The sequence below is a fragment of the Urocitellus parryii genome, chromosome 6 (assembly GCF_045843805.1).
Source record: "Urocitellus parryii isolate mUroPar1 chromosome 6, mUroPar1.hap1, whole genome shotgun sequence".
Classification (NCBI taxonomy): domain Eukaryota; kingdom Metazoa; phylum Chordata; class Mammalia; order Rodentia; family Sciuridae; genus Urocitellus; species Urocitellus parryii.
In genome coordinates this window covers 78,148,443-78,174,645 of record NC_135536.1, presented here as the reverse complement: position 1 = coordinate 78,174,645, position 26,203 = coordinate 78,148,443, and the positions used below count along the sequence as shown (strand labels likewise).

The window sequence follows — 26,203 nt, the reverse complement described above, 5'->3', positions numbered from 1 at the left end:
AAAGCATCTCAGTCCCAGTTTTTGTTTCTGTTTTGTCCTCCAATAAGAAATTGGTTTAATGAATAATGGTGTCTTCATAGCATGTAGCCACAACCAAGAATGGGAAGCTTTTTATATAACTCAGCTCCAGTTCTGCTGAAGCTTAGGTAACTAGATCCTATCTCAGTTTTTCAGTTTAAATACCCTCAACTAATTTTTCCTCTTACTAAAATATAATGTCAAGAACTTATAAAATACAGTGAAGCATTTAAATTGATAACATCACTATAATGATATGTTCATGCTTTCAAGACAGTAATTGCTGTGGACTGAATCTTGAATGTCCTCCAAAGGCCCATGTGTTAAAGGCTTGGCCCTTAGGCACCATCAAGAGGTGGTGGAACCTTTGAGAGGTGAGGCCTGATGGAAGGTCTTTAGGTCACTGGGAGAGTGCTCTTGATGGAGCTTCTACTGGCCTCTTCCTCTTCCTCTTTTTTGCTTCCTAACCATGAGGTGATTGGTTTTCCTCTGCCACAGACTCTCCACCATGATGTGCTGCCTCACCACAGGTCCAAAGCTACAGGGAGTGAATCATGCATGACTTGAACCTCCAACATCATGAGTCAAAATAAACCTTTTCTTCTTATAAGTTGATTATCTTAGGTATTTTGTGATAATAATGGGAAGTCAACTAACACAGTAACATAAGTTAATGTTTTGTAAGTTAATCCTTGAGTTGTGTCTCTAAGGATTAATAGAACTAAATGCTTCTCATTCTCATGATAAAATATTCATAAATAATATTTTATATTTGCTTTAATACCACATGCTAGATATGTCTATGTGAGTAATAGTTAGATTTAGAAAAATAAACTGCTCAAAAAACACAATACCACTTTCACCTCTGTTAGGGTGGCTATTATCCAAAAAGCAGAAAAATCAGTATTATCAAGGATGTGGAAAAACTGGAACCCTTGTGCACTTTTGATAGGAATGTAAAAATGGTTCAGCCACTGTGGAAGAATTTGACAATTGCTCAAAAATTAAACCTAGAATTACCATATGATCCAGCAGTTCCACTTCTAGGTATACCCACAAAATTTGAGAGCCTGAGGATATAGCTCAGATAAAACATGTGCTTAGCAAGCTCCAGGGCCCAGGTTCAATCCAAAAACAAAAAAACAAAAGAAAAGAAAGAAAGAAGGAAGAAGGAAGAAGGAGGAGGAGGAGGAGGAGGAGGAGGAGGAGGAGGAGGAGGAAAATAAGGGTTTGAAGAGCTATTTATATACACATGTCCACAGCAGAATTATCCATAAGAGCCAAAGGCTCTTGTTGTGTTTCCACAACACAAAAGTGTATCAACAGATTAAAATATAACAAAATTTAGTACAGACATACGGTGCAACATTGTAACTTGGCCTTAAAGTGGAATAAAATTCTAATAAATGCTATAATATATATCAACTTAAAAACATCACTCTACATGAAATAGAAGCATATGCAAAAAAGGACAAATATAGTATTATTTCCCTTAAAGGAGGTGCCTATAATACTCAAATTCACAGAGAAAACGACAGAGTGGTGGTTGCCAAATACTGAGAGGCAGGGGGGGGGTGTGGGGGGGGGGACCTGGGAGTTAGTGGTCAAGTGGCAACAGTTTCAGTATGGGAGGATGAGAAAGTTTTGGAGACAGGTGAAGGGTGACAGCTCCACAACAATATGAATGTACTTCATGCCACTTAAAAATGGTTAAAATTGTAAATTCAATTCTATACATATTTTGTCACAATAAAAATAAATAAAATGAAAATATACTTTTTTTTCCTTCAGTGTTGTTGTTCATACCAGGACCTTGCATATAGGCAAGCACTCTACTAACTGCTTTTAAAGGGAGGCAAAACCTACTTCATTTCAAAGTATTTCAAAAATCTCTACTTTCACAGAGTACTTCAATTTTTAATGCTCTGAGATTCCAAAGTAAAATCAGGTGTTTCGTCCACTCTCAATCTCTACCCCAGGAAATCCAAGAAAAAATTATATCAAAAAAGTAAAGAAATTTTGGGGTGGGGTTGTGGCTCAGCGGTAGAGCGCTCGCCTACCTGGGTTTGACCTCAGCAACACATAAAAATAAATAAATAAAATAAAGGTATTGTGTCCAACTACAACTAAAAAACAAAATTTATTTTAAAAAGTAAAGGAATTTTAATTATACTTCAATTAATTTCATTTGATTATACCATATACATAACTTTTTCAGGTAAGATGTAGGAAGAAAAACAAATACCAAGCCAAGAGCACAACTAATCTCTCGAATAAATCAAGGGATTATATTAACAACAAAAATTTTATCATTATGAAGTCAGTTTAATTCAAAATAGGTTTTACACTTAGACATTTATATTTGCAATACATAAATATTAAATGTTATATTTAAACTAAGGATTGAATTATTATTTGGTTATCTTGGCCCCCTTTAAAAAATTGTATTGGATGAAAATAGGTGCAATAGATCTTAAAGGTACACATAGTTCTTACAGATTGGCAAGGTTTGACAGCACAGTCCCTTCTTCCACACTGGCTGATATCATTCCAGAAAGGACACGGCTTCTTCAGGTTTACCTGTAGAATAATCGTAGGAGTTTTAAAAATAAGAACCCCAAGATTATAATTGACAACTGCTGAATTGTGAGGCTATGAACTGGTTATGTGATATGTTACAATCCTGCTATTTCTTCCACTTATTAGTCACCCAGTTCCATTGGCTGTATGTGTATAGCTGGCATAGGCAAATTGATAAGACAGTTACAAAGACACAGACAGCCATTAACCAGACCCTGAACATACGGCAACCAGGAATCAAAACAGCTTACATTATCAACTTTTTTTTTTTTTTTTTTTGGTACAAGGGATTGAACTCAGGGGCACTCAACCACTGAACCACATCCCCAGCCCTATTTTGTATTTTATTTAGACACAGGGTCTCACTGAGTTGCTTAGCGCCTCACCATTGCTGAGGCTCGCTTTGAACTTGTGATCCTCCTGTCTCAGCCTCCAGAGCCGCTGAGATTACAGGCATGCATCACCGTGCCCAGCTCAACTCATACTTTTTAAAGCAAGAAACAGTTACCAAGTAGAGAAAAGTTAAATTGTGAACTCAAACTACAACTAAAGACTTCAATGATCAGATTTTCTAAATTCTTCCAGTAGTTATCTCAAGATAAAATGCTACAAGTGACTTGTTAAAATAATGAGTTTAAATAAAACCATACTGTTTCTAATTTTTTTAATTTAGTTATTTTAATTAATTAGTGCAAATCTGATGTTTGAGAAAATTATGTACTCACTGTTTGGATAGAAATAAGTTTTTGTTCTAACTTCAATTTAAACAGGTGGTTCCTAACTATACAGTACAAAACTATCATTTTTTTATTAAAAGTATCCAATTGATGGTTTCAGAACCAAATGGTTCACTAATATAAAGTGAATTTCCTGAGTAAAGTTTCTCTCAATTTTAAATAATAACCACAATTTTGAAGCTTAGTAATTCTTAAGAAAATGTAATTATCCATTTAAAGTATTCTTATAAAAAAATTAAAATTAAAAGTACCTTGTAATATCTGAAGTAGTCACTTTCAAGAAGTTTTTGTAGTCTTGGGAAAAGTCTGTAGTTATTAAATCTATCGATGGTTTCAACATCACAAGTACAGTCATCCAAGTAGCCACTAACCTGTTCCAAAGAAAATGAAACAATAAACCAAAAATGTCCAAGATGCAACAAGATTCTTTTTCCTCACGTGGTTATTATGAAATACCTCTTACTCAACCAACCTTTATCCACCCCTCATAATTTTCCAAGATGGGGTATGACAATAGTCTAGTGATACTGTTGCTCTTACTACATCCCTAGAGCAATTCTGTAGGGTGTGCTGGGCTCATGAAAATACACACACACAGAGCTAGTTCCCTCAAAGTCATTCTGTACCCCTCCTTCCAGACCCCAGATAACTAGACCAAAGATGGGCACTGAAATAAAAGGGAGAGAAGTATCTCCCTGTGACCAGACCTGTGAACACATAAACTCAGACTATATTCCATCATGTGAACAGATAAGCATGTGAGCTAGTCAGCAGAGAGAGAAAAGATCTTAAAAGACACTCCCACAAGCATTAATAAGAGATAGCACCTGTTACTCAGATTGCCTAGAGGTTCCCACTTCCACCCATCTTTCCTGAAACCCAAGTGTATCCCATTGTTGGTTTTCCTGAGACCCTGGAGTCGTATAATTTCAGTTGTCTCAGTTTTCCTTTCATTTTTAGAGGATGTATAGGTCAGAGACTTGATGACTATATAAAAAGACGTGTCACTGAATTAAAAAAAAAACATAAATCATTATAAATTTTTAACAATCCTTAGATAATGGGCCATAATAATTTTTTATAGGTTTGGAATGGTGCTTAGAAATGATTTATATTAGCAAAACTGAAATAGAAAACTGATCACAAAGCCAATTCTGATTTTCAAATGCTCAATATTGAGGTCTTAAATCCTAGTTACTAGATAAACTATTAAATATACCTTTATGAGGATACAATGGGAAGTTATATTATAATCAGATGATGTTTTCAGTTGTGAAACTAAAATTCCTAGATGTTTATTTGAGGCTAAGCAAACATGTAACAGAAGTAATTAAACATTTCTTTTAAAAAAACAACCACATAATGATTAAAAAAAAAAAAACCTTGGAGAAGGACTGAGGACAGGCAGCATTCTGTAGGGAAAAAAAAAAAAAAAAAGAGAGACCCTTCTGTGGTCTGAATGTCTTCATTGTAAACCACATTGGATTATATTTTAGGGATCCATACTGCCTATAAAAACATATTGTTAAAATCTACTTGTAAGAAACAAAGTAAAAATATTTATTGAAATATTAAATTTAGGTGTTTATCCTTTGGAATATATAAAATCATACAATAACTTTTAATTTGAGACTATCACAAAACAGTTTGGAAAATTTTCACCTAAGAGACAAGAAGACTTTGAATTATAACAGCAATATTCAAGAGCTAAGATTTTTTAATGATTTTTCTAATCTTATTTGTTTGGGGCTAATTCAGTTTCTAGAAATCTGATCTACATATTTTGTCATATAATAACTGTTTTCATTTCATATGCAAATGTGTCCTTGTAGCCTACTGAAAATTCTGAGTACACCACAATCTTAGAGTGCTCATTCTATGTGTGTGCACAGTGCATGTTTGGTGCAGGGGGTTGAACCCAGGGCCTGGAGCTCGTGAAGCAGCACTCTAGCACTGGGCTACACCCCCAGCCCCAATGAATCCTAATTTTGGATACTAATAACACTAAAGTGCTTATAATCTAGATGATTTGATTTTTCACATGTTCTTTTGAACATTAAAAGCAAAACTTCTAAGGACAAAAGACTGTTTCTCCCCTTTGGTACAAATTATTATTCAAAGAATAACGGGCCCAGAAAGACCACAAAGGCCAAAAGAACACCAGCAAAGCAGAGAAACTAAGCTACAAAAGGAAACAAAAGAACAGGAAAAATTTGAAAGAGTTTGGAGCAATCCATTTTTCCCCCAGAAATTCATTTTCACAGTAAGAATATATCTTCAAGACCTAGCTCAGTGTACCCACTTCCCAGAAGGCATCTCTCAGGCATATCTCATCACTACTGGGTTAACTGCCTCTCCTGTGTGCTCCCAGAGCATTCACATACTGCTATAGTATAAAAATACCTCACTGTGCTGAATTTACTATCTCCCTCCTGCCCACCAGAGAATAAAATCCTTGAGGGCAAAATCATATTTGTTCATCTTTGTGTTTCCAGTACTTAGCACCATGCTTTTAGAAAGTGCACAGTAGATGAACAATAATTATTTATGGAATGGTGGTAAATGAATGGATGAATGCTATCCACTGTCACTCATCACTGAGAATAGTGCCACACTCTCTAATGGTACCTCTGTACTACCATGTCATTTGTGACAGTGCTCAGTGCCCCAGAGCACACAAGCACACTTGGGCAGGAAGTCACTCAACATAGCAAGATAAGCAGGCAGCTACGATAAACAACCCTTCACACCCAACATTCTACCTATCTGTATAAACCAAATACAAAGGAAGCTCTGAGAAGTCCCAAATCAGAAAGGAAAAGAGGTGACATGTAGCCAAGAGACATTCGAGGAAAAGGAGGCAGGTCAAATGTTGGATTTTTAAGTCTCCTGCCCCTTATGTTAGTTATGGAATAGGAGGTATTCTCCACTGTAACCACAGGTAGCAAGACAGATAAGGAAGCCACATAAAGATGGCAAGGGTTTCAGTAGAAGTAGAGAGCCCAGCAAAGACAAGACAGGAAGCTACTTGGAAATCCAAGCCATCTGACAGTTTAGGTGAGCCTGCCAACAGGCAGCAGAACCTGATCTCTGGAAGAAAGCCTAGCAGGTATATTGCAAGCCCAGTTCTAGTAACTAGAAAACAAGGCATGTTAGCAAAATAGAGTCACAGGAAAGGGCTAAGGTAGAAAACCTGTTACTAGAACCAGGACAGACTCTTGGAAACAAATCAAAATCCTATTACCTAATCTAAGACCAAAAGACAGGTGCCAGACTATAACAAGGATGTGCTTCAGTGTTGCTGAAGTAACTCTTCACTGTCTCCCACTGAGAGACAACTCTGGACCTGCCTCAGGAATCTGAATTTTTTAAAAATGCATAATGTACACTAAAATTTGAAGCTCAGTGCTCTAGACTTCATGAAATCATCAGTCTTAGGTAAGGGGCCAAAATAATAGCTGGAAATAAAAAGACCCAGGTTGAGGGGCTGGGATTGTGGCTCAGTGATAGAGTGCTTGCCTAGCATGCATGAGGCATTGGGTTTGATCCCCGGAAACACATAAAAATAAACAAATAAAATAAAGGTATTATGTCCACCTACAACTAAAAAAAGACCCAGGTTAAGGATGGTATATATAAATACCAGTGTAGGACTGACATATAACATCACCCAGTTTAAAGGCCTAGTCTCCTAAGAGCTGAAAAGCCTTTGAAGGCCTTCTATCGCAACCTCTCAAGCAAAACTCAGCAACCCCCTCCATAGATGCACCTTAAGGAGGAGGCAGTGTTCATCAATGGTTAGTATGCATGCTCTGGAGTCAGACCTTCTTAGGTTAGAATCTCATCTTTGTCACTTAGCTAAATTTTGACCTTATCCAACTTAGTTAATCTCTCTATTCCTCAATTCAATATCTTAATACAAAATAATGATAGTTATTATCTCACAGATTTGATATCAGGATAAAATAATACAGAGCAAATGTTCAGTAAGTGTTAAGCATTATTATCACCCAACCTTTGTTTAAATGCTTCTGGTGACAGAGATCTTACTATTCTCCTGTGACATTTTCTTACAAAAGAGAAAAAAAAGTAGGGTAAGTTTGCAGTCAAAATTTTCTGAAAATTTGACATCTGTAGCTCCAATGGAATAAAGAACTAAATAATAATAATAATAATAATAATAAATTAGCAGGGAAGACAGTCTCAGAAACTTTCTCCATTGATTCTGGATGATTTAGCCAAATGCAAAAGATAAGAGAAAAGAAAATTACACTGATCTATTTGCTCACTATTTTCTAGTTACAGATATTCTTTAATTTGCAATGAATGACCAAACAAAAAAACATCTTCTAGTTTTCTTCTTAAAATATCAACAAATTCTAGTCCTACCATATAATTTTAGTTTTTCACTCAAAGTGGTGTAAGACTTTACTCTTCATACTCATTCTTTTATGAAATGCCTTTAAAAGTGTTCAAAGTGTCCTACTGGGCAACAAAAAATAAATAAAAGGTATCTAAATTGAAAAGGAAGAAGTAAATCGTCTCTGTTTACAGATGACATGATCTTACATAGTATATAGAAAACCCTAAAGACTCCACCAAAAATCTGTTAGAACTAACAAACAAATTTTAGAATACAAAATCAAATACAAAAATCAGTACAGTTTCGGGGCTGGGGAGGTGTAACTTAAAGTGCGACAAACAAACATCAGTTGTATTTTTATAAATTAACACAAAATATCTGAAAAAGAAACGAAGAAGACAATCCCACTTACAATAGCATCAAAAGGAATAAATGCAAGAAATGTAACTGAGAAAGTGAAAGATCTTTACACTGAAAAAACTATAAAATGTTGATGAAAGATACTGAAGACAAAAATAAATGAAAAGATATCCCACATTCGTGGATTTTGAAGAATTAGTAATACTAAAATGTCCATAGTACACAAAGCCATCTACAGATTCAATGCAATCCCTCTCAAAATTCCGTTGACATTTCTCATAGGTATAGAAAAAGCAATCCTAAAATTCATATGAACCACAAAAGACCCCAAATAATTAAAGCCATCTTTTTTTTTTTAAAGAGCGAGCGAGAATTTTTTAACATTTATTTTTCAGTACTTGGCGGACACAACATCTTTGTTGGTATGTGGTGCTGAGGATCGAACCCGGGCAGCACGCATGCCAGGCGAGCACGCTACCGCTTGAGCCACATCCCCAGCCCAAAGCCATCTTTTTTTAACTTTTTTTAATAGTTAGTGTTTAGTTTTAGGTGGACACAATATCTTTTATTTTACATTTATGTGGTGCTGAGAATCGAACCCAGTACCTCAAGCATGTTAGGCGAGTTCTCTTCCACTGAGCCACAACCCCAGCCCCATAAAGCCATCTTAAGCAAGAAGAACAGACTTGGAAGCAGCCTTCTTCCTAACTTCAAATTACATTATAAAAGCTATAGTAATAAAATAGTATGGTACCAGCACAAAAACAGACACACAGACCAATGGAACCCAATGGAGGCTACAGAAATAAGCCAATGCATACATGGACAACCAAACTTTGACAAAGGTTCCAAAACTCACAATGGGGAAAGAACGGTCTCCTCAATAAATGGTGCTGGGAAAACTGGATCCATGTCCAAAAAAAAAAAAAAAAAAAAAAGTTTTTTTATCTTACATTTTAAAAAATCAACTTTACAGAATTAAATACTTAAACAAAATGCTAAACCATAAAACTCCTTAAAACAAACAAAAAACACAGGAGAAAGGTCCACAACATTGGTCTTGGCAGTGATAATTTGGAGATGGTAGTAAAAACATAGGCAATAATAACAAAAATAAGCAGGAGTAGGCAGTTAGTCTCATGCTATATTTCTCAAAAAGGTATCTGCTTAGGGGACTGTTGGGGCATACAAGAAGTGGTTGCAGGTTACAGGTAACTCCACCTGGGGATTCCTGAGGACATGTCATTGTGGAAGATGTGGATTTCTTCATGAAACAGCCTAGGAATGAGACTGCAGATACAATACTAAAGAAGCTGGATGAATAGTACCAAAAGTACGAGGTTATGGAACTGAACCTTGCTCAAGAAAAGGAGGCTTAAAGGTCAGATTCCTGAAATGAAGCAGATTTTGTAAATTCTAAAATACATGCAGATGGAAATAAATAGCCCACCAGTTGCCTGGAGACCGAATTCTTACTGACAGACAACCTGCACTGCAAAGCTTTGTTTCCTCCTATTGATACAGTTTGTCTGTGGTTGGAGGCTTATGTAATAGTTGAATATGATACTGGTGAAGCTCAGGCATTGTTGGGAAAGACTTTATCAACTACCACAAAAAAAATCTGGATTCTCTTAAGGAAAACATTGACTTTCTTTGAGATCAATTACTACTACAGAAGTCAATATGGCCAGGGTTTATAATAGGACATGAAGAGCAGAAACAAACAGGAGTCTACCAAGAACAAAGCATAATGCTGACAATTTGGTTCAGGTTGCTGGGTGTGGTGGTGCACACCTGTAATCCCAGCGGCTCTAGAGGCTGAGACAGGAAGATCACAAGTTCAAAGCCAGCCTCAGCAAAAGTGAGGCGCTAAGAACTCAGTGAGACCCTGTCTCTAAATAAAGTACAAAATAGGACTGGGGATATGGATCAGTGGTCAAGGGCCCATGAGTTCAATCCTGGTACCCTCCCCCTAAAAAATGTGGTTCAGTTTTACAAATGTGTTATTTTAAATACTCCAGCATTCATTCTTCAAGACAGACATAACTGAATGTTTTTTAACAGCAACAGTGATTAAAACGTTTTTAAAAATATTAATAAGTGAGACTACATCAAACTAAAATGTTTCTGAACAGCAAAGGAAAAAAATCAACAAAATGAAAACAGCCTGTAAAATGGGAGAAAATTTGCAAACGGTATACCTGTCTGATAAGAAGTTAATATCCCAAATATACCAAGAATTCATGCAACTCAAGAGAGAGACAAAGAGGGTGGGAGGAAGGGCTCACTAAAAAGAATGAAAAAAGAACCTGAATAGAAATTTTTACAAAGACATACAAAGGACTAACAAACAAATATGTGGAAAATGTGTTCAATATCACTTATCATGTAATCATCAGGGGAATTCACATCAAAACCACAATAAAATAAATAACAGATATTGATGAGACTGTAGAGAAAACAGAACCCTTATACATTGTTGGCAGGAATGTAAATTGGTACAGCCCCACTATGATAAACAAGGTGGTTCCTCAAAAACAAAATAAATAAATAGAACTATCACATGATCTAGCAATTCCACTTCCTTGATACATAGCCAAAGAAAATAAAAATAGTTCTGTCATTAAAGAGATATCTGCGCTCCTATGTTCACTGCATCATTATTCACAATAGTTGGAATATAGAAACAATCTAAGTATCTGTCAAGGAGTCCTGCCAACCTGGATGAACCTGGAGGACATTATGCTAAGCAAAATAAGCCAGACGCAAAGTGAAATAATGTCAGGATTTCATTGATACATGAAATCTAAAATAAAAAATCAAACCTATAGCATCAGAAAGGAGAAAAGTGGTTACTAGGGGTTGTGGGTGCAGAAAGTAGTAAAATATTAATAAATTCTGGAGACTTAATGTACAGTATGGTGACTATTACTGTACAAGGTCATATAATGTATTATATACTTGAAATTCTTAAGTAATCTCACCATGCAGGTGTACAAAAAAGGTTACTATGTGAAGTAATAGATATGTAAGTCAACTTTATTATAGTAATCATCTCCCAAAATATATGTATATCAAATGTCATGTTGTATACATTGAATATATGCAATTTTTGTCAATTATGCCTCAATACAGAAGAAGAAAACATAAATAAATAAATGTATGTGCTCAAAGTATGATTTATTTGGTACAGAGATTCAGGTATATTTAATTTCATTTTGTTTGGGGACCATAAAAAATAACATAAAAATTTAAAAATAAATCTTATGTGCATATTTAAGATATGTGACATGGAATGTTATATATACAGATACAGATATATACCTACATATATATGTATGTATATATATATATATATATATATATATATATATATAGTAAAATAGTTACTAGTGGGGCAAATTAACATATCCAACACGTCACAATTATTCCCCCGACCATCATGGCAAGAGGAGCTATTATCTACTCATTTAGCAAAAATCTTGAATATGATGCACTATTATTATCTATAGTCCTCATATTGTACATTAGATTTCTAAATGCCTACCCACAAATGGATAAAGAAAATGTCAGACACACACATGATATTGTCCATAATATAGATAGACCTGGAAGATATTATGCTAAGTGAAATAAGCCAGACACAGAAAAAATATTGCATGATCTCATTTATATGCAGAATTTATGGTGTTAAAAAAGGAAGCATGTGTGTTCAAATACAAAGATAGAGACCTGAAACAGTGGTTACTTATGGTTGGGGGAGAAGGAAATGAGGAGATGTAGATCAAAGGATACAAAACAGCACAAGTGTAGGAGGAAGACCATGAAGATAATTCACTCCTTAACAGTACGTGAGGGCAACCCTGTCAATAGAAGCATGGATATACCAAAGTTCTATCCCAAGTAGAAGGGTGTGGAATTTAAGAACTACCAACTCATTAGGGTTGGGGGTATACTAAGTGGCAGAATCCTTGCCTAGTTTATATAAGGCCCTGGGTTTCGTCCCTAGCACCACAAAAAAAATAGGTGGGGTGGGGAGCAACTACCACTTTAAAGTCTGAAGTCTCTCTAAAACTTTGTTACACAGCCATCATTATAAAAATATTTGTTTTACACCCTTTTATTCAGAAAAGCCTGGAATGTGGCAGGCATTCAGTCAATGAACACCTCTCCAGTAAAACCTGTTTCAAAGATCCTTGTGACTAGGTTCTAATTCTGGGCTTATTTCCACCCGCCACCCAACATATAACCGAGTGTCTCTCCCATGGCTCTGTCACTTGGGCTAACAATTAAATCCACTTTAAAAATTGACCTAAGGAGACACTTGACAGGTTAAATCTATTAAAATACACGTTTGCAGAGTATATCTACAATGCACTCCAAACTAAAAATAATCCACTTTTGGAGAAGTAATTTTAGATATCTGAGCTACTCTCCTTTCATTGGCCTGATGCAGCTCTACCACACTTCAATGCCTCTGAGTGTTATTAGCACTTGCCATACTAAGACTGGCAAAAACATTTTGAGTGCATAGGAGTTATACTCATTTTTAATTAAATGTAAAAGATGTCTATACTGCCTCCTTATCTGGGCTTCAATATTTCCTCTGAGGTTATTTCTTTAAAATACATCCTAGGATTACATTAATTGGGATTTCTAAAGTTCTATTATTTCATTCTTTCTAATGGTAAATAATGGGATAGTAATTGTCAAAAGAGATAATAAACTGTGAAAGACCTTCATTTGCTTTAAGCCCACACAAATATTACAAATCCTATTTTGGTTTAAAGAAAGGTCAGGTCCTGGTTATAAGGTTGTTTATACAAACTATACTAGTATTAAACTTCATAGGCTTATATATTCAAAGCCAATTTTCTGTAAATTTGTTAAAATAGATTGACTTACAAAAAGAAAGAAAGAAAAGCAAGAGGTAGTATACAAGGAAGATTTTATAAGTCCCAAGCAATTAACCATTAGTTATTTGAACAACTAACACTGAAATGCTATTAACAAAAGAATTTACAACCTATAATAAAAATAAGTGTAGTAGGATTTTATGTCAACTAACGGGCATTTATAATACTGACCAAGTTCAGAGAGATTCATTTGGAGCTATTAATCCACTCTAAAAGAATGATTCCAGAAAAACATGCAAATGCTTTACTAAGCAGAAAAAAATTTTTTAAATATTTCTACTGGGGCTGAGGATGTGGCTCAAGTGGCAGCACGCTCGCCTAGCATGCATGAGGCACTGGGTTCGATTCTCAGCACCACATAAAAATAAAATAAAAGATATTGTGTCTCTCTAAAACTAAAAAATAAATATTAAAATATATATATATTTCTACTGGCATAGTGCTTACATCTTGTACTATAATTTCCTTAATATATGCTAAGCACCAATTATATACCAGGTTCAGTATTCTGGAATGTTAAACTTCTATTTTTTTTTTTTTAGGTTGTGGGGGGGGGTGCCAGGGATTGAACCCGGGGCATTTAACCACTGAGTCACATCCCCAGCCCTTTTTACATTTTATTTTGAGACAGAGTCTCCCTAAATTGTTTAGAGCCTTGCTAAATTGCTGAGGCTAGCTTTGAACTTGGAATTCTCCTGCCTCAGCATCATGAGCCACTGGAATTACAGGTATATGCAACCATGCCCAGCTTTTAATTTTTTATACCTTTATTTTATTTATTTATGTGGTGCTGAGGATCGAACCCCGTGCCCCAGACATGTGAGGCAAGTGCTCTACCACTGAGCCACAACCCCAGCTCCTAAATTCATTTTTTGATCACTCAAAACTTTTTGACAATAGGCCTCAACAAATGCTTATTAAGATTAATCTGATCATTTGTAGAGATCTAGACATTTTTATTTCAATGACTTCCTAAGGTAGAACAACTATATGCTGCTCTGGCTCAAATCACAGCTGATATATTATAAACTGAACCCCAACTCTAAGCCAGGCACCCTGTGCTACTGTAAGACAGTGATGTGGAAACCCAAAGCAGAAGTGGCAAGGACAGATAACAGGAAGGGACAAACACATAAGACTATTAACAATACAGAATTCACAAGACTTTGCAGCTCATTGGATACTGTAAATCAAACCAGAGAATATTTTAAGTTGTATTTCCAAACATTAGGTGAAATTTTAGTTTTTAATACATTTTCTAGCAATATTTACTAACTTGTTTTTTTAAGTGCCTAGGATCTGTACCTCCTATCAGCTCCCAATGAACATCACTCACCACACTGTAAGCTTTCCAGGGTAAGGATCATACCCTAGTTGTTTCTGTTTACCAAACTCTTAAATCAATGTACACAGTTTGTTGAATAAATGATTTGTAGCACTCATCTCTTCTTGTCTTTTGTTCTCACCACTTCTCCCCTCACTCTCATCTTTTCTATTATTGGTCATAATAGAACTAATGTACACTTTTGTTTTATTTTTTAAATGAGAATTGATGATCTGTGTTTTTAAGTACACCATTTTTTTTTTTTTTTTTTTTTTTTTGGTTGTGCTACCCTATTTACCATTCCTTTTTGGGTTTTGTTTTTGTTTTGAGACAGAGTCTCTCTAAGTTGCCAGGCTGACCTTGAACTTGCAATCCTCCTGTCTCAGCCTCCCAAGTAGCTGGGATTACAGGTATAGACCACCACATCCAAATAGTTCACTATTTGTTAAAGTCGACTCTGAAAAACAACCAATCTTGTTTAAAAGGAAAAAAAAAAAAACATGTTTTTGTGTTGGGGAGTACATCAGAGGATGTTAATCACTAATCAGAAAAAAAATATATAGAAAAATTAAAACTTCCCCAATTTTAAGGAGACCTCTAAAAGGTTACTGGAGAGAAAGTGAAAGTCAAAGAGTTAAACAGAACTTCTTTCCATTATCCAAACCTCCAGAATATCATTGAAAATGTTACACTGGACATGTTTAAGCACTGAATATGTTAAAGACTTATTTCTACCTTATTTATTTTTTAAATATTTAAACTTTGTGTATGTAATATTTGTAATCAGATGGAAATGAGCCCTTTTTCGTTTCAAGTACTTGATTATGTGCTGTTTGCAATCACAGAAGGTGAAGGGGCTTTCCAATGTCCTGGTTGTAATGCAGCAATTTTCTTTCAAGTTCCATTACAGGCTCCCAGATATTGCCCATCTCTACTCCCAAATCACTCAGCAAAACAAGGTCCAAGAATTTAAAACAGTGAAAGGGACAGTACCTCTTGCTCCCATAAAGTGCTTCTTTCCTCCATGATAATGCAACATACCCCTACACACATTGATGTTATTTCTGATCATAAATAATAAAATCTACTTCATAATTTGGATGCTCCAATTTTGTATAAAACGTAACCTTTATTTGATAGAAGTCCCCCAAAAGGTGACTTTAAGAAAAAATGATTTTGAAAGATAGTACACTGAGATGCAGGAAAACTGTTAAGTTTGAGATTTTTTGCTCAGGGAACTCAACATCTCTTACAGAGAAATAATCATAATAAACTTGTAATCAAACTCCTTGGCCATCTTTCCATTCATATCAGCTTTGAAAGTGTCACGATAAGAGATCATTACATTCAGGAAAAAGAAAGCACAGGGCAAGAAGCCACAGGGCAGCCAGAGCCCCCCAAAGATAGCAGGCAGCTGGGCTTGGACACAGAAACAGTCACACAAAGCCATTCTCCCGCCTGACAACGAGAATGAGAGCATTCCCCAGGCTACAAAAGCCCGATCTGGCCAGAAAAGTTGGCGAAGACATCCAGCACAGGTACGGGCTACACAAGTTCCAGGTAAAGTTAGAAGTTACAAAGACCCGGATTCTGTGAAAATAGCGAATACTGAGTATGGGTGCTCACTGTCAGCACACCCCTTTTTGCCCCGGGAAGGGAAGGCCAAAGGAGATGTATAAACCAATTTGGTAAAAACATAGAGCAGACACTCACATCCCTCTCTCGGTCCCAAGCGCCTCAGGGCGCGCTGAGGTCCAGGCTGCGGTGGAGGACCGGTCCTCGCCCACCCAGACCAGCTGCCGAGGACCCAGACCTCGGTGACGAAGCACAGGGAGCTCGTTCCGGCAATAGGAGGTGCAGTGACGTACCCCATCCCCTCACTTGCCGGTGTCTCCACACCAAGCGCGCAGCCTGGGCAAGGGGTGCTAGGACCCGAAGCACCGACGCGCACACCCCTCACCTGGCAGAAGCACCTCTGCGCCGCCGTCTCCGGGGGCTGCTGTCCACCATGGCCCGAGCGCAGCAGCCACACAGCACCCAGAAGGCCGATCAGGAAGCCCCAGCCGCGGCCCATAGCCGCTCCGGCCGTTTGTCACCCCGCGTCTCCGAGTCCCCAGCACTCGGGCGCAGGCCGCGCGCCCTCAGATGAAGCCCAAGCGGGCCGGCCCCCGGCGGCGCCCCACCTCCGGGCCGCCCCCCAGGCCCGCCCTCGGTTCTCCCGCCTCTCAGCGGCCGCCACCTCCCGGCAGAGCCTGCGGACGTGCAGTGGCGCCCGCGCTGGCCGCCCGGGGCCTGGGGCTGGCTTCCTTCCCGCCGCGTGAGGCTGACGCAAGAACCCGCTTCCCGGCTCTGCCCGGCCGCGCTCACCCCAGGGCCCCCGAGCCCCCGACACCCTGGGCGTGGAGACTCGGCCCAGCCCAAAGTCCCCAGACCCCGCGCCGGTGTCGGGGTCCAGCCCACCCCCTGAGGCAGCCGAAGCCGGAGGGGCCTGTGTTTTCCTGCGGGGCCCCGCCCCAACCCGCTCACTGCTGGCCAATCCTTCCGTATCTCAGTGCAAGGAAATCGACCGTAGGAGAATTGCGTGTCCTTAGTGCCCCTGACAGAGTCTTAAAGCTGAAAGGCATATTAGAGATCTTTTAGACCAGGGTTGCATATGTAATTTGGATTTTCTGGTGGCTACATCAAAAGAGCAAGAAGAAACAAACGAAACTATTTTAAATGTAGTTTTATTTAATTCCAATATGTGCTAAATATTTCAAAATGCAATCATATTAATTTTATTCATAAAACATTTCAGTTTTGTTTGTAAACCCAGTGTGTATCCTATACGAACTAGGCACATTTCATAGCCAAATGTGCCTAGTGTGAACTGGAATGGTAAGCTGTTGTCAGGACCACCTTCTGATTTTATAGGTAAAACAAGCCTAGAGAGGTGAGATTATATGATAGAGCCAAGTCCTCTGATTCCTAGTTCTGATCTTTTAACACTCAGCCAAGGAACTAGTCTATGAATTTTTGTTATTATGGTTGTTGTTTTTAAAAAGAACTGATGCTTTTCAACATCCTGTATATTAAAAGTTGGAATATTTTGGACATGGGGCATAGCTCAGTGGTAGAGTGCATGCCATATGGTCAGGCTCTGGTTTTTATGCCCCCACCTCCCATCCTGTACTGAGAGGCAGGGAGGATTTAAAAAAATTAGAAGAGGAGCTGAACTGACATCTTTCCAAAGAATACATACAAATAGCTAACAGGTATATGAAAAGGTGCTCACATCACTAATCATCAGGAAATGCAAATTTAAAACACACCTGTTAAAATAGCTATTATCAGAAAGACAATAGCCTGGTGCAGTGAAACAGGCCAGTAATCCTAGCTACTTGGGAACCTGAAATCCCAGGTAGTTGGTAGGCAAGAGTATCACAAGTTCAAGATCAGACTGGGCAATTTAGGGAGACTTTGTCTCCATGTCAAATTATAAGGGCTGGAATGTCATTCAGTAATGCAGCACTTGCCTAAGTAGGAGACTCTGGGACACCAACGATGCACAACCAACTTGGAAAACAGTATGGAGGTTCCTAAAGAAACTCAAAATTACCTTATGATCTTTTGGATCTATACCGCATGTCATATATACCCACATGAATTTAAATCAGTAAATCTGCACTCTCATGTTTGTTTCAGCATTACTATGTAATCTTATGACATTACTCTTTCAGCAAGGATTATGTCTCAAACATACCTGAGAGTCCCAGAGATACCAACAAGGAACTTTTTGCACATGTTTTGGAATGAATGACTTTCTTATGACAATAGTATTAATTGAATATTAGACCATCAAAAATGAGAATGGTAGCTCAGTGTAGAGTGCTTGCCTAGCATGTGTGAGGCACTAGGTTCAATTCTCAGCACCGCATATAAATACATAAATAAAATAAAGGTCTACCAACAACTAAAAAATATATATTAAAAAAAGATCCATTGACAACTAAAACATTTTTTAACAAAATGAGAATAAAGCTTCAGAAGGAAGCATGAATCAGCTCAAGATTTCACCCTGATGCAATAGTCTGCAACCTGAGGGAGCTTAAAATTTTCAATATCCCCATGATAGAAGTTCCATTCCAGATCTTGACAATGCTCCAGTAGCAGCTGCTGCTCTCCAGTCTTTGCAATGCCACCCAAAGATGACACAAAGAAAGATGCCAAAAAGTCGGCAAGAAAGACAAGGACCCCCAGTGAACAAATCTGGGAGCAAACCAAAAAAGAAGAATTGGTCCAAAGGCAAAGTTCAGGACAAGCTCAATAATTTAGTCTTGACAAAGCTTCTTATGTCAAACTCTGTAAGGAAGTTCCCAACTATAAGCTTATAAGACCCAGCTGTGGTCTCTGAGAGACAGAAGATTTGAGGGTTCCTGGCCAGGGAAGCTGAAACGCTCCTCAGTAAAGGGCTTATCAAACTGGTTTCAAAGCACAGAGCTCAAGTAATTTATACCAGAAATACCAAGGGTAGAGATGCCCCAGCTGTTGGTGAGGATGCATGAACAGATCCAATCAACTGTACATTTGGAAAAATAAAACTTTATTAAAACAACAACAACAACAAAAAAGAAGTTCTACTCCATAAAACTCAAAATCTTGCTCAGATTTCTAACAAGCTTACCAGAAATAATATCCATGTAAGACATATGTTTTTACTTTATTGTCTTGATAGTTATAATTTTTTCTTTCAGATTTGTGAGGGATTTTTAGACATGTCAACTAGTTTTATATCACTGACATTTCCCTGAGAGTCCTTTAAGTCCATCTTTTGTGTGAGTGTACTTCTTCAAATAGGCTTACCTGATCATTAGGCTTATCTGTGTTGGCCCATGAAATAAATGGTTAGTCATTCAACAACTATTTCAAGAACACTCACAGGGTACATAGTTCAACATTTGATTTCTGAAAGCCTAGCCTCCCATCTATTATGACTTTACTAAACAACATTAAATTTTTTAGAGATGAACATGGTCACAACCTCGTTATTCTAATGCTAGTGATTATAATAACATAACTTAATGTACACAGCATTTCTTGATGGAATTCTGATTACTGTGCAAATGACACCTATTATTATTTATTTATTTTTTAATGACCAAAGCAGGAAATGGCTTGAGCCCAATTTCTCAAAATGAGACATGGAGATTTCTATGGGTAACCTCTGAGTACTTACACTTTTTCCAACATTCAAAAGATAGGAAAGAAAATAATGTGAAGCAGAAAAAAAAAAAGGCTAAGTAAAATTTAAAGATTTAATACTATTTGATTAGAGCTACTTATCTAACTGATCTTTATTAATTATAAATGAACATGATACATTGCTGGATGCTTCTCTTAAGGTGCTTAGGATCCTCTGAGATGGGAAGGCAGGCCACCTAAGCTCTGTTTTTGCCTTTACCTCAAGTTCCTGAAAGAGGAGCTATATATAGTTACTGATGTCACTCCTTAATTTCCATTTCATGCCTTAACCCACTGTGCAGTCTGGTTTCTGGCTCCATTCTCCGGAAACATCTTCCTTTTTATGTGACATTCTTATTGCCAAATCCAGTGATCATTTTTCATGAAACCTCTGCCGCATTTTGATAAAGCCAACTCTTCTCTCCTTGAATTCCACATTCACCACCACTCCAATTTCTCCCTATACTTTTCTGATATTATTTAACCATGTCCTCTGTGAGCTTTTCCCCAGCCCACTTCTAAGATGTGAATATTCCCCAGGATTCCATCTTTTGTTCAGTGTTCGTTTAAGCCACCACAGGAGAAAATCACCCAGTCTCCTGATTCTAAATACCTCTTCTATACTCATCACTCCCAAATCTGTATCTCTAGTTCAGATCTCTCCCCTGAGCTTCAAGATTCAGCTGTCTAGTTCGACACTTCCATCTGGTTTCTCAGAAACACTTGGTTATACCATATTTATCTAGTTATCTATAAAGCAGGAAGCTATCTTCAATTCCTGCTGCTCTCTCACTCCCCACGATATGTTGATACAGCAAGTTCTGTCTTCCTGTCCTCTACATATATCCTCATTGACTCCTTCCTCTCCATCTTTACAACCAAGGACTTTATTGTCCCTCACCTGATTTATTTCCTCATTCCCTTAAATAATCACCCAGCTTCCAAGTTTGTACTCCTCAAAAAATCTTTTCCTCACTAGGTTGATGTCTCAAAAATGTAAATCTGACCACATTATACCTTTTTTAAGAAAACTTCAATGCTCCCAGTTGTCTGAAAAATTAAGCCCAAGACTCTCAGAATGTCACTCAGGGTCCCCCATGATCTTTCCCATCTACTCCAGCTTCATTTCCAGTAGCTCTCCAACTTAAAATCATCAAACTGCTAACATTCCCCCATCCACGAATGTTGTTTCCAGTCTTAAAATCTTTCTACCTGAAATGAGCTTCCATTCCTGAAATGTTTACTACCCTGCCCCAAGCTCTGGGCCTTACTTTGGGTGACTTTAACTACTTTAAGGTTCTGCTCAGGCCCTGTTACCTCCATGAAGTCTTCTCTAACCCCTCCTCTGAGGTTGGATTAATTCCTCTTCTTTGGTCCATAAGGTTGTATAAGTGTACTTATCATATGGAATAAAATATATGTTTATGTATAGGCTTTCCCTCATTCAACAAGTGGGTAGAGGACTTGTCTTGATATTTTCAGGTTCCTCAGCAGTTAGGACCATATATATGTTTCAGAAGACAACTTGTGAATGGATTAATGAGTGTACAAATAAATTAGTTAATTAACAAACCTGAAGATATAATAACAACCTGATATGTCACAGGGCAATGTGTTGTTTAAACAAACATATTCAAACAAATACCATAAGCTTAGAAGCCAAGGAATAATATTGGACAGAGTAATTGTGGGTGGGAACACAATAGAATTCAAAGTGACAAGACAAAAATACATAAAAGGTGATGCAGGAAAACCAAAGACAAAGCAGAGGTCAACTATCAATTGATTCATAAGAAAAAAAAATTAAAGTTTCTAAATTCATTCAGTATTATCTAGTCCAGAATGGCTACAAACTCTAGAGACTCTAAATTCAGAACAATTCCAAAGAAAGGTGAGAATTCTGAACTGAAGAAAAGAATGGATTATCTGAACACTTCCCCACCAGCTACTCTATGTTAAAATATCTCCCTCACCTCCAGATCACTGGTGGTGCTCAGCTCCTGGACTGCGGCCTGTATGCACACTTGCTTTCCACTCACCCCATTCTGCCCAATCCCCATTCTGAAAGAGGACTGTAAAATTCTTCCAAGAATAAACAGTGGCATCAAAACAAACAAACAAACAACAACAACAAAAAAAAAACAAGATAGGGACTAGGGTCAATGGTAGAGTGTTTGCCTAGCATATGTAGGGTTTGATTCTCAGCAACACATATAAATAAATAAAATAAAGGTCCATTGACAAATAAAAAAAATTAAAAACAAACAAACAAACAACAAGATAGCTAGATGCCCCCCACATTCATTAAGAATTTCACTGCCTTTATAGTTCCTCACTCAATGATCAGAAAGCCAAGGCTCATGAGGAAAGCCTCCAATATGAAGCAGGCCAAAACACATAGGAAACAGGAACTGAGGAAAAAGAAGAGTGAAGAAACAAAAACAAAGTGATAATCAATATCCTCAAAGACATAAGAAATGGATTCTACAAAAACCAACAACCAGAGAACAAGAAAGAGCTCTTGTAAACTAAAAGTAACAAAACAAAATGTTTCAACAGAAACATTCTAGATAGTGGAATAAATAGACAAAGAGGTAGAAGCAGATGAGAAAACATGACAAATTAGAGGATTAATCCAAAGGGAACAGAGGAACAGACTCTGACTAATTCTAAGAGTATCACTAAGACAGAACATGAAAACAGAGACGAGGAAATAGCCTTTGAAGTAATTCAAGAGAATATCCAAAGCTGGGCGTGGTGGTACATACCTATGATGATTTGGGAAGCTGCAGCAGGAGGATCAAGCAATTTAGTGAGACCCTACTCAAAATAAAAAATAAATAGGGATAAGGATGTAGCTCAATAGTAAAGCGCCCCTGGTTTCAATCCCTGGTATAAAAAAAAAAAAAACTAGCCAAAAATCAAGGATGGCTTTTTAGATTGATAGGGACCATGAATGCTTACTTCAGTAGGTAGAAAATGCCCCTAACAGAGATAAAACTTTAAGAAAAAACAGAAACCTGGTCTGCTGCCAAGAACTGAGAATCAGAAGGGAGGTTTAGAAGCACTAGAAGCTACAGGACAATGAATCAAGGCCTTCAAAATTCTGAGAATTCTATAGCCAGGCAAACTCAAGTGTCAGAGTAGATTTAAGATATATTAAGATACACAGGTCTCAAATGTATAGCTTTGAATCCTTTCTGAGAAAATTACTAAAAGAATGTGATCCAACTAACCGAAGGAGTAAAACAAAAAAGAAAACTGGAATATCAGGAAAGAGAAGATAGCACATAGGAGAGGAGTTAGAGAAGTTGTAAGAATTTAGAACAAGAAGATTGAGACTCCAGAAGCATTGTTTGTAGTTGAAAAGTAGAATTGGGGGGAATCCAAGATGTCACTGACTTTCTGAACAGCGCTTGTCAGAGGTTTACAGTTGTGTAGAAAAGTTGGGGAAAATCAAAGATTAAACAAAACAAAACTGAGCTCATTTGTTTAAAAAAAAGATAACTTTTTATTCCAGACAGTTCAAAAAGGTTTTACAAGAAGGCAAATATAATTATAGTCTTTTTCTTGATACATAGCCCTGTAATGAAACTATAATTAGATAGAAGTAGGAAAAGTGGGAGTCTGAAGTGATATAAACATGGTAAATCTTTACCTTCTTAATTGAAAAGTGAAAAGATAAATTCTAGCCAAGCATACTTATAATCCCAGTGATTTGGGAGGATAGCAAGTTAGAGGCCAATCTTGGCAATTTAGTGAGACCCTATCGCAAAATAAAAATTGAAAAAAGGTTTGGGGTGCAGCTCAATGGTAAGACACCCCTGGGTTCAATCCCTAGTACCACACACACACACACACACACACACACACACAAATCCTAAAATCGGTATATCAAGAAATAGCCGACATGCTGGGCACAGTGATACACCCTTATAATCTACGCTACTCAGGAGGTTAAGGCAGAAGTATCACAAATTCAACACCAGTCTGGGCAACTTAGTGAGACCTGGTCTTTAAAGAAAACAAGGATTAAGGATGTAGCTCAATGGTAGAGCACTGGCCTCCTATGCATAAGGCCATGAATTCAGGCTCAAGTATAGCAAAACAAAGGGAAAAGGAAGAAATATATGCATATTTAGAAATATAAAGGTAAATATAGAAGAAACATGTCTTTAAAATGGGGAAATGAGACTCAGGGTTAGAGTAGGGTAAGGTAATAGATTCTTTGTTTTCAATCTAATCTTTGTAGTATTTTTAAAAATTATATAAAATTATGTGTATATTTTTAAAGTTATTATTTTAAATTATAATCATTATTTTGGTATTTTCCAGAAGCCTAGAGACTCCAACTTCTAGTCCTACCTCAGTTATCATTCTGCTTAGCCTTGGACCTATCTAATTAAGTACCTTCTGGTAGGTATCTGGAGTATGTATTTGAAATGAAAATTTTCTAAAAATTCAAGAGTCTGCTGGCCATGGTGGTTCATGTCTGTAATCCCAGTGACTTTCATCTAGGCTAAGGTGGAAGATCACTTAAGTCCATATGTTTAAGACCAACTTGGGCAACATATTGAGATCCTGTCTCAAAGTTATGGTTGATATGTGAGCAAAAGTAGTTGCCACCTGCCTTCATGGTAATGTTTCCTAATTTCTCTCTAAAAAAAATATGAGTTCCTGTTGTATTAGTTACCTACCACTGTGTAACAAAGTTAGTGACTTAAAACAACAAACAAAATTTGTTGTCTTACATTTTTTATGAGCCAGTGATTTAGGAGCTGCTGTCCTGGGTTGTATGACTCAGTCTCATGCTGTTGCAATCATAACTAGGCCTACAGTCATCTGAAGTCATACTAGGGCTGAGTGATCCACTACCAAGACAGCTCACTCACTCACACACCTGTTGACAGGAGGCTTTGTGGGTCCTTACTGGCTGTGGGCCTTTCTGTAGGTCTGCTGATACATCCTCTTGGCATGGAGCTGGCTCCCCACAGGGAGTGCTCTGAGAGAAAAGAGGAAGGCATAATACTTTTTATGACCTTGTCTCAATAGATGCCACACTGTCACTTCTGCTTTATTCTATTCATCATAACAAGTCACTAAGACAGCCTGGGTGTGGTGGCGAATACTTGTAATCCCAGTGAGTTGGGAGGTTGAGACAGGAGGATTGAAAGTTCAAGGCCTTCCTCAGAAATTTAGTGAGGCCCCAAGTAACTTAGCAAGACCTAGTCTCAAAATAAAAAATAATAAAAAGGACTGGGGATGTAGCTTAGTGGTTAAGCGCCCCCCACCTTCAATCCCTTGTATTAAAAAAAAAAAAAAAGATACTAGTCTGGGGAGAGGAATTAGGCTTAAAGTAGAAACAAACAAACAAACAAAAAATGTGTACATATTTTAAAACCAGCATACCAATCGGTGCTGGATTGTAGGAGAGTAGATTGGGGGACTATCCTTACATGATTTATGAATGCCTAAATCTAGCTCATCACTTTTTGTTATGATATTACTCTTTATGACTCCAAAATAAACTGATATTGCACTACCTTCCTACATCACTTCTATTCTGATAGTTAAAACTCCTTGAGTACCAGTGACATTTCTTGTCTTTTTTTTGTATCTCTGCTTAACCTATTTATAATAGTGCTTGAAATATTCTTTCATTCTGTAAATGTGAATACACTTACATGTAAGTCTCCTAATCTACTTATATATGCACATATACATATGTATATATCTATATCTATATCTATATCTATCTATCTATCTATATTGTGTTTTTAGACACTGTGCTATATACCAGTAATACAGTCATGAGCAATACATAGTCACAATCCTTGTGTAAATTCTTGGGCTTAGTCTACTGGGGAAGGGGAAGACACTAAAGGTTTAATCACATTTGTGAACATATAATTACATATTGAACTACATTTGCTGATGGAGAGAAATATAGTCTTATAGGTGCATATAAAATAGGAACCGGGTTAGTATAGCCAAAATAGGTGAAAATAGAAAGTTCATCAGAAATTGAATTTTGCCAAATGGGTAAAAGAAAAAGAACAAGGTTCCAAGGAAGTTTACAATATTGGTAAGAGTGATGTTAAAATACTTCGCTAGTATGTGCTCATATTTGTTGATTTGAACCAAAACTGACCTTTTTTCTTTGCCTTACCTTCCCTTCTTCTTGATATCAGAGGTGATATATTTTGGTATGGACAGACTAGTCTAACCAGAGTAGTTATAACTGAGTGGGAGAAGGAACTATCTCTGCCCACTTCACCTTGTTTACTGTCTACTGCAAACAAAGAAGTCATATTTTAAAAAAATTCACACATTACCCATATGATTTTTTTCTAATAAATTTGAAGACATCCTTTCTGTGACATTTAATAATTCACATAAATTTGCACCTTATTTGTAAAGTGTAGAATATATATATATATATATATATATGTGTGTGTGTGTGTGTGTGTGTGTACATATATGAATTCATTTGTTTATTTGGCAATGCTGGGGATTAGACTTAGAATTATTACATATGCCAGGCAAGTGCTGTACCACTGAACTATACCCCCAGCCCAGAAATAACAATTTAAAAGAACATTATTGAAGGCTTACTATGTGATGGATGTTGGGTTAGCAACTTTAGGTACATTTTCTTATTTAATACTCATGGCAACCTTTTAGA

At 37.2% G+C, this 26,203-nt stretch overlaps 1 protein-coding gene and 2 pseudogenes across 1 annotated transcript in view; 2 read left to right on the top strand and 1 right to left on the bottom strand.

The window, feature by feature from the left end:
• Nucleotides 1-16,758, bottom strand: part of Ero1a (endoplasmic reticulum oxidoreductase 1 alpha) — a 45,367-nt gene extending 28,609 nt beyond the window's left edge. The window contains exons 1-3 of the mRNA XM_026411031.1: nt 16,259-16,758; nt 3,587-3,706; nt 2,515-2,598 (exon numbers count right to left, since the gene is read on the bottom strand). Coding sequence (XP_026266816.1) covers nt 2,515-2,598; nt 3,587-3,706; nt 16,259-16,372 — 318 coding nt within the window. The 5' untranslated portion in view covers nt 16,373-16,758. The remainder of the gene's footprint in view (nt 1-2,514; nt 2,599-3,586; nt 3,707-16,258) is intronic.
• LOC113198358 (prefoldin subunit 3 pseudogene) lies at nt 9,247-9,809 on the top strand (annotated as a pseudogene).
• A 1,714-nt stretch (nt 16,759-18,472) lies between the features above and the next one.
• Nucleotides 18,473-18,842, top strand: LOC113198349 (small ribosomal subunit protein eS25 pseudogene; annotated as a pseudogene).
• The last annotated feature ends 7,361 nt before the right edge of the window (nt 18,843-26,203 follow it).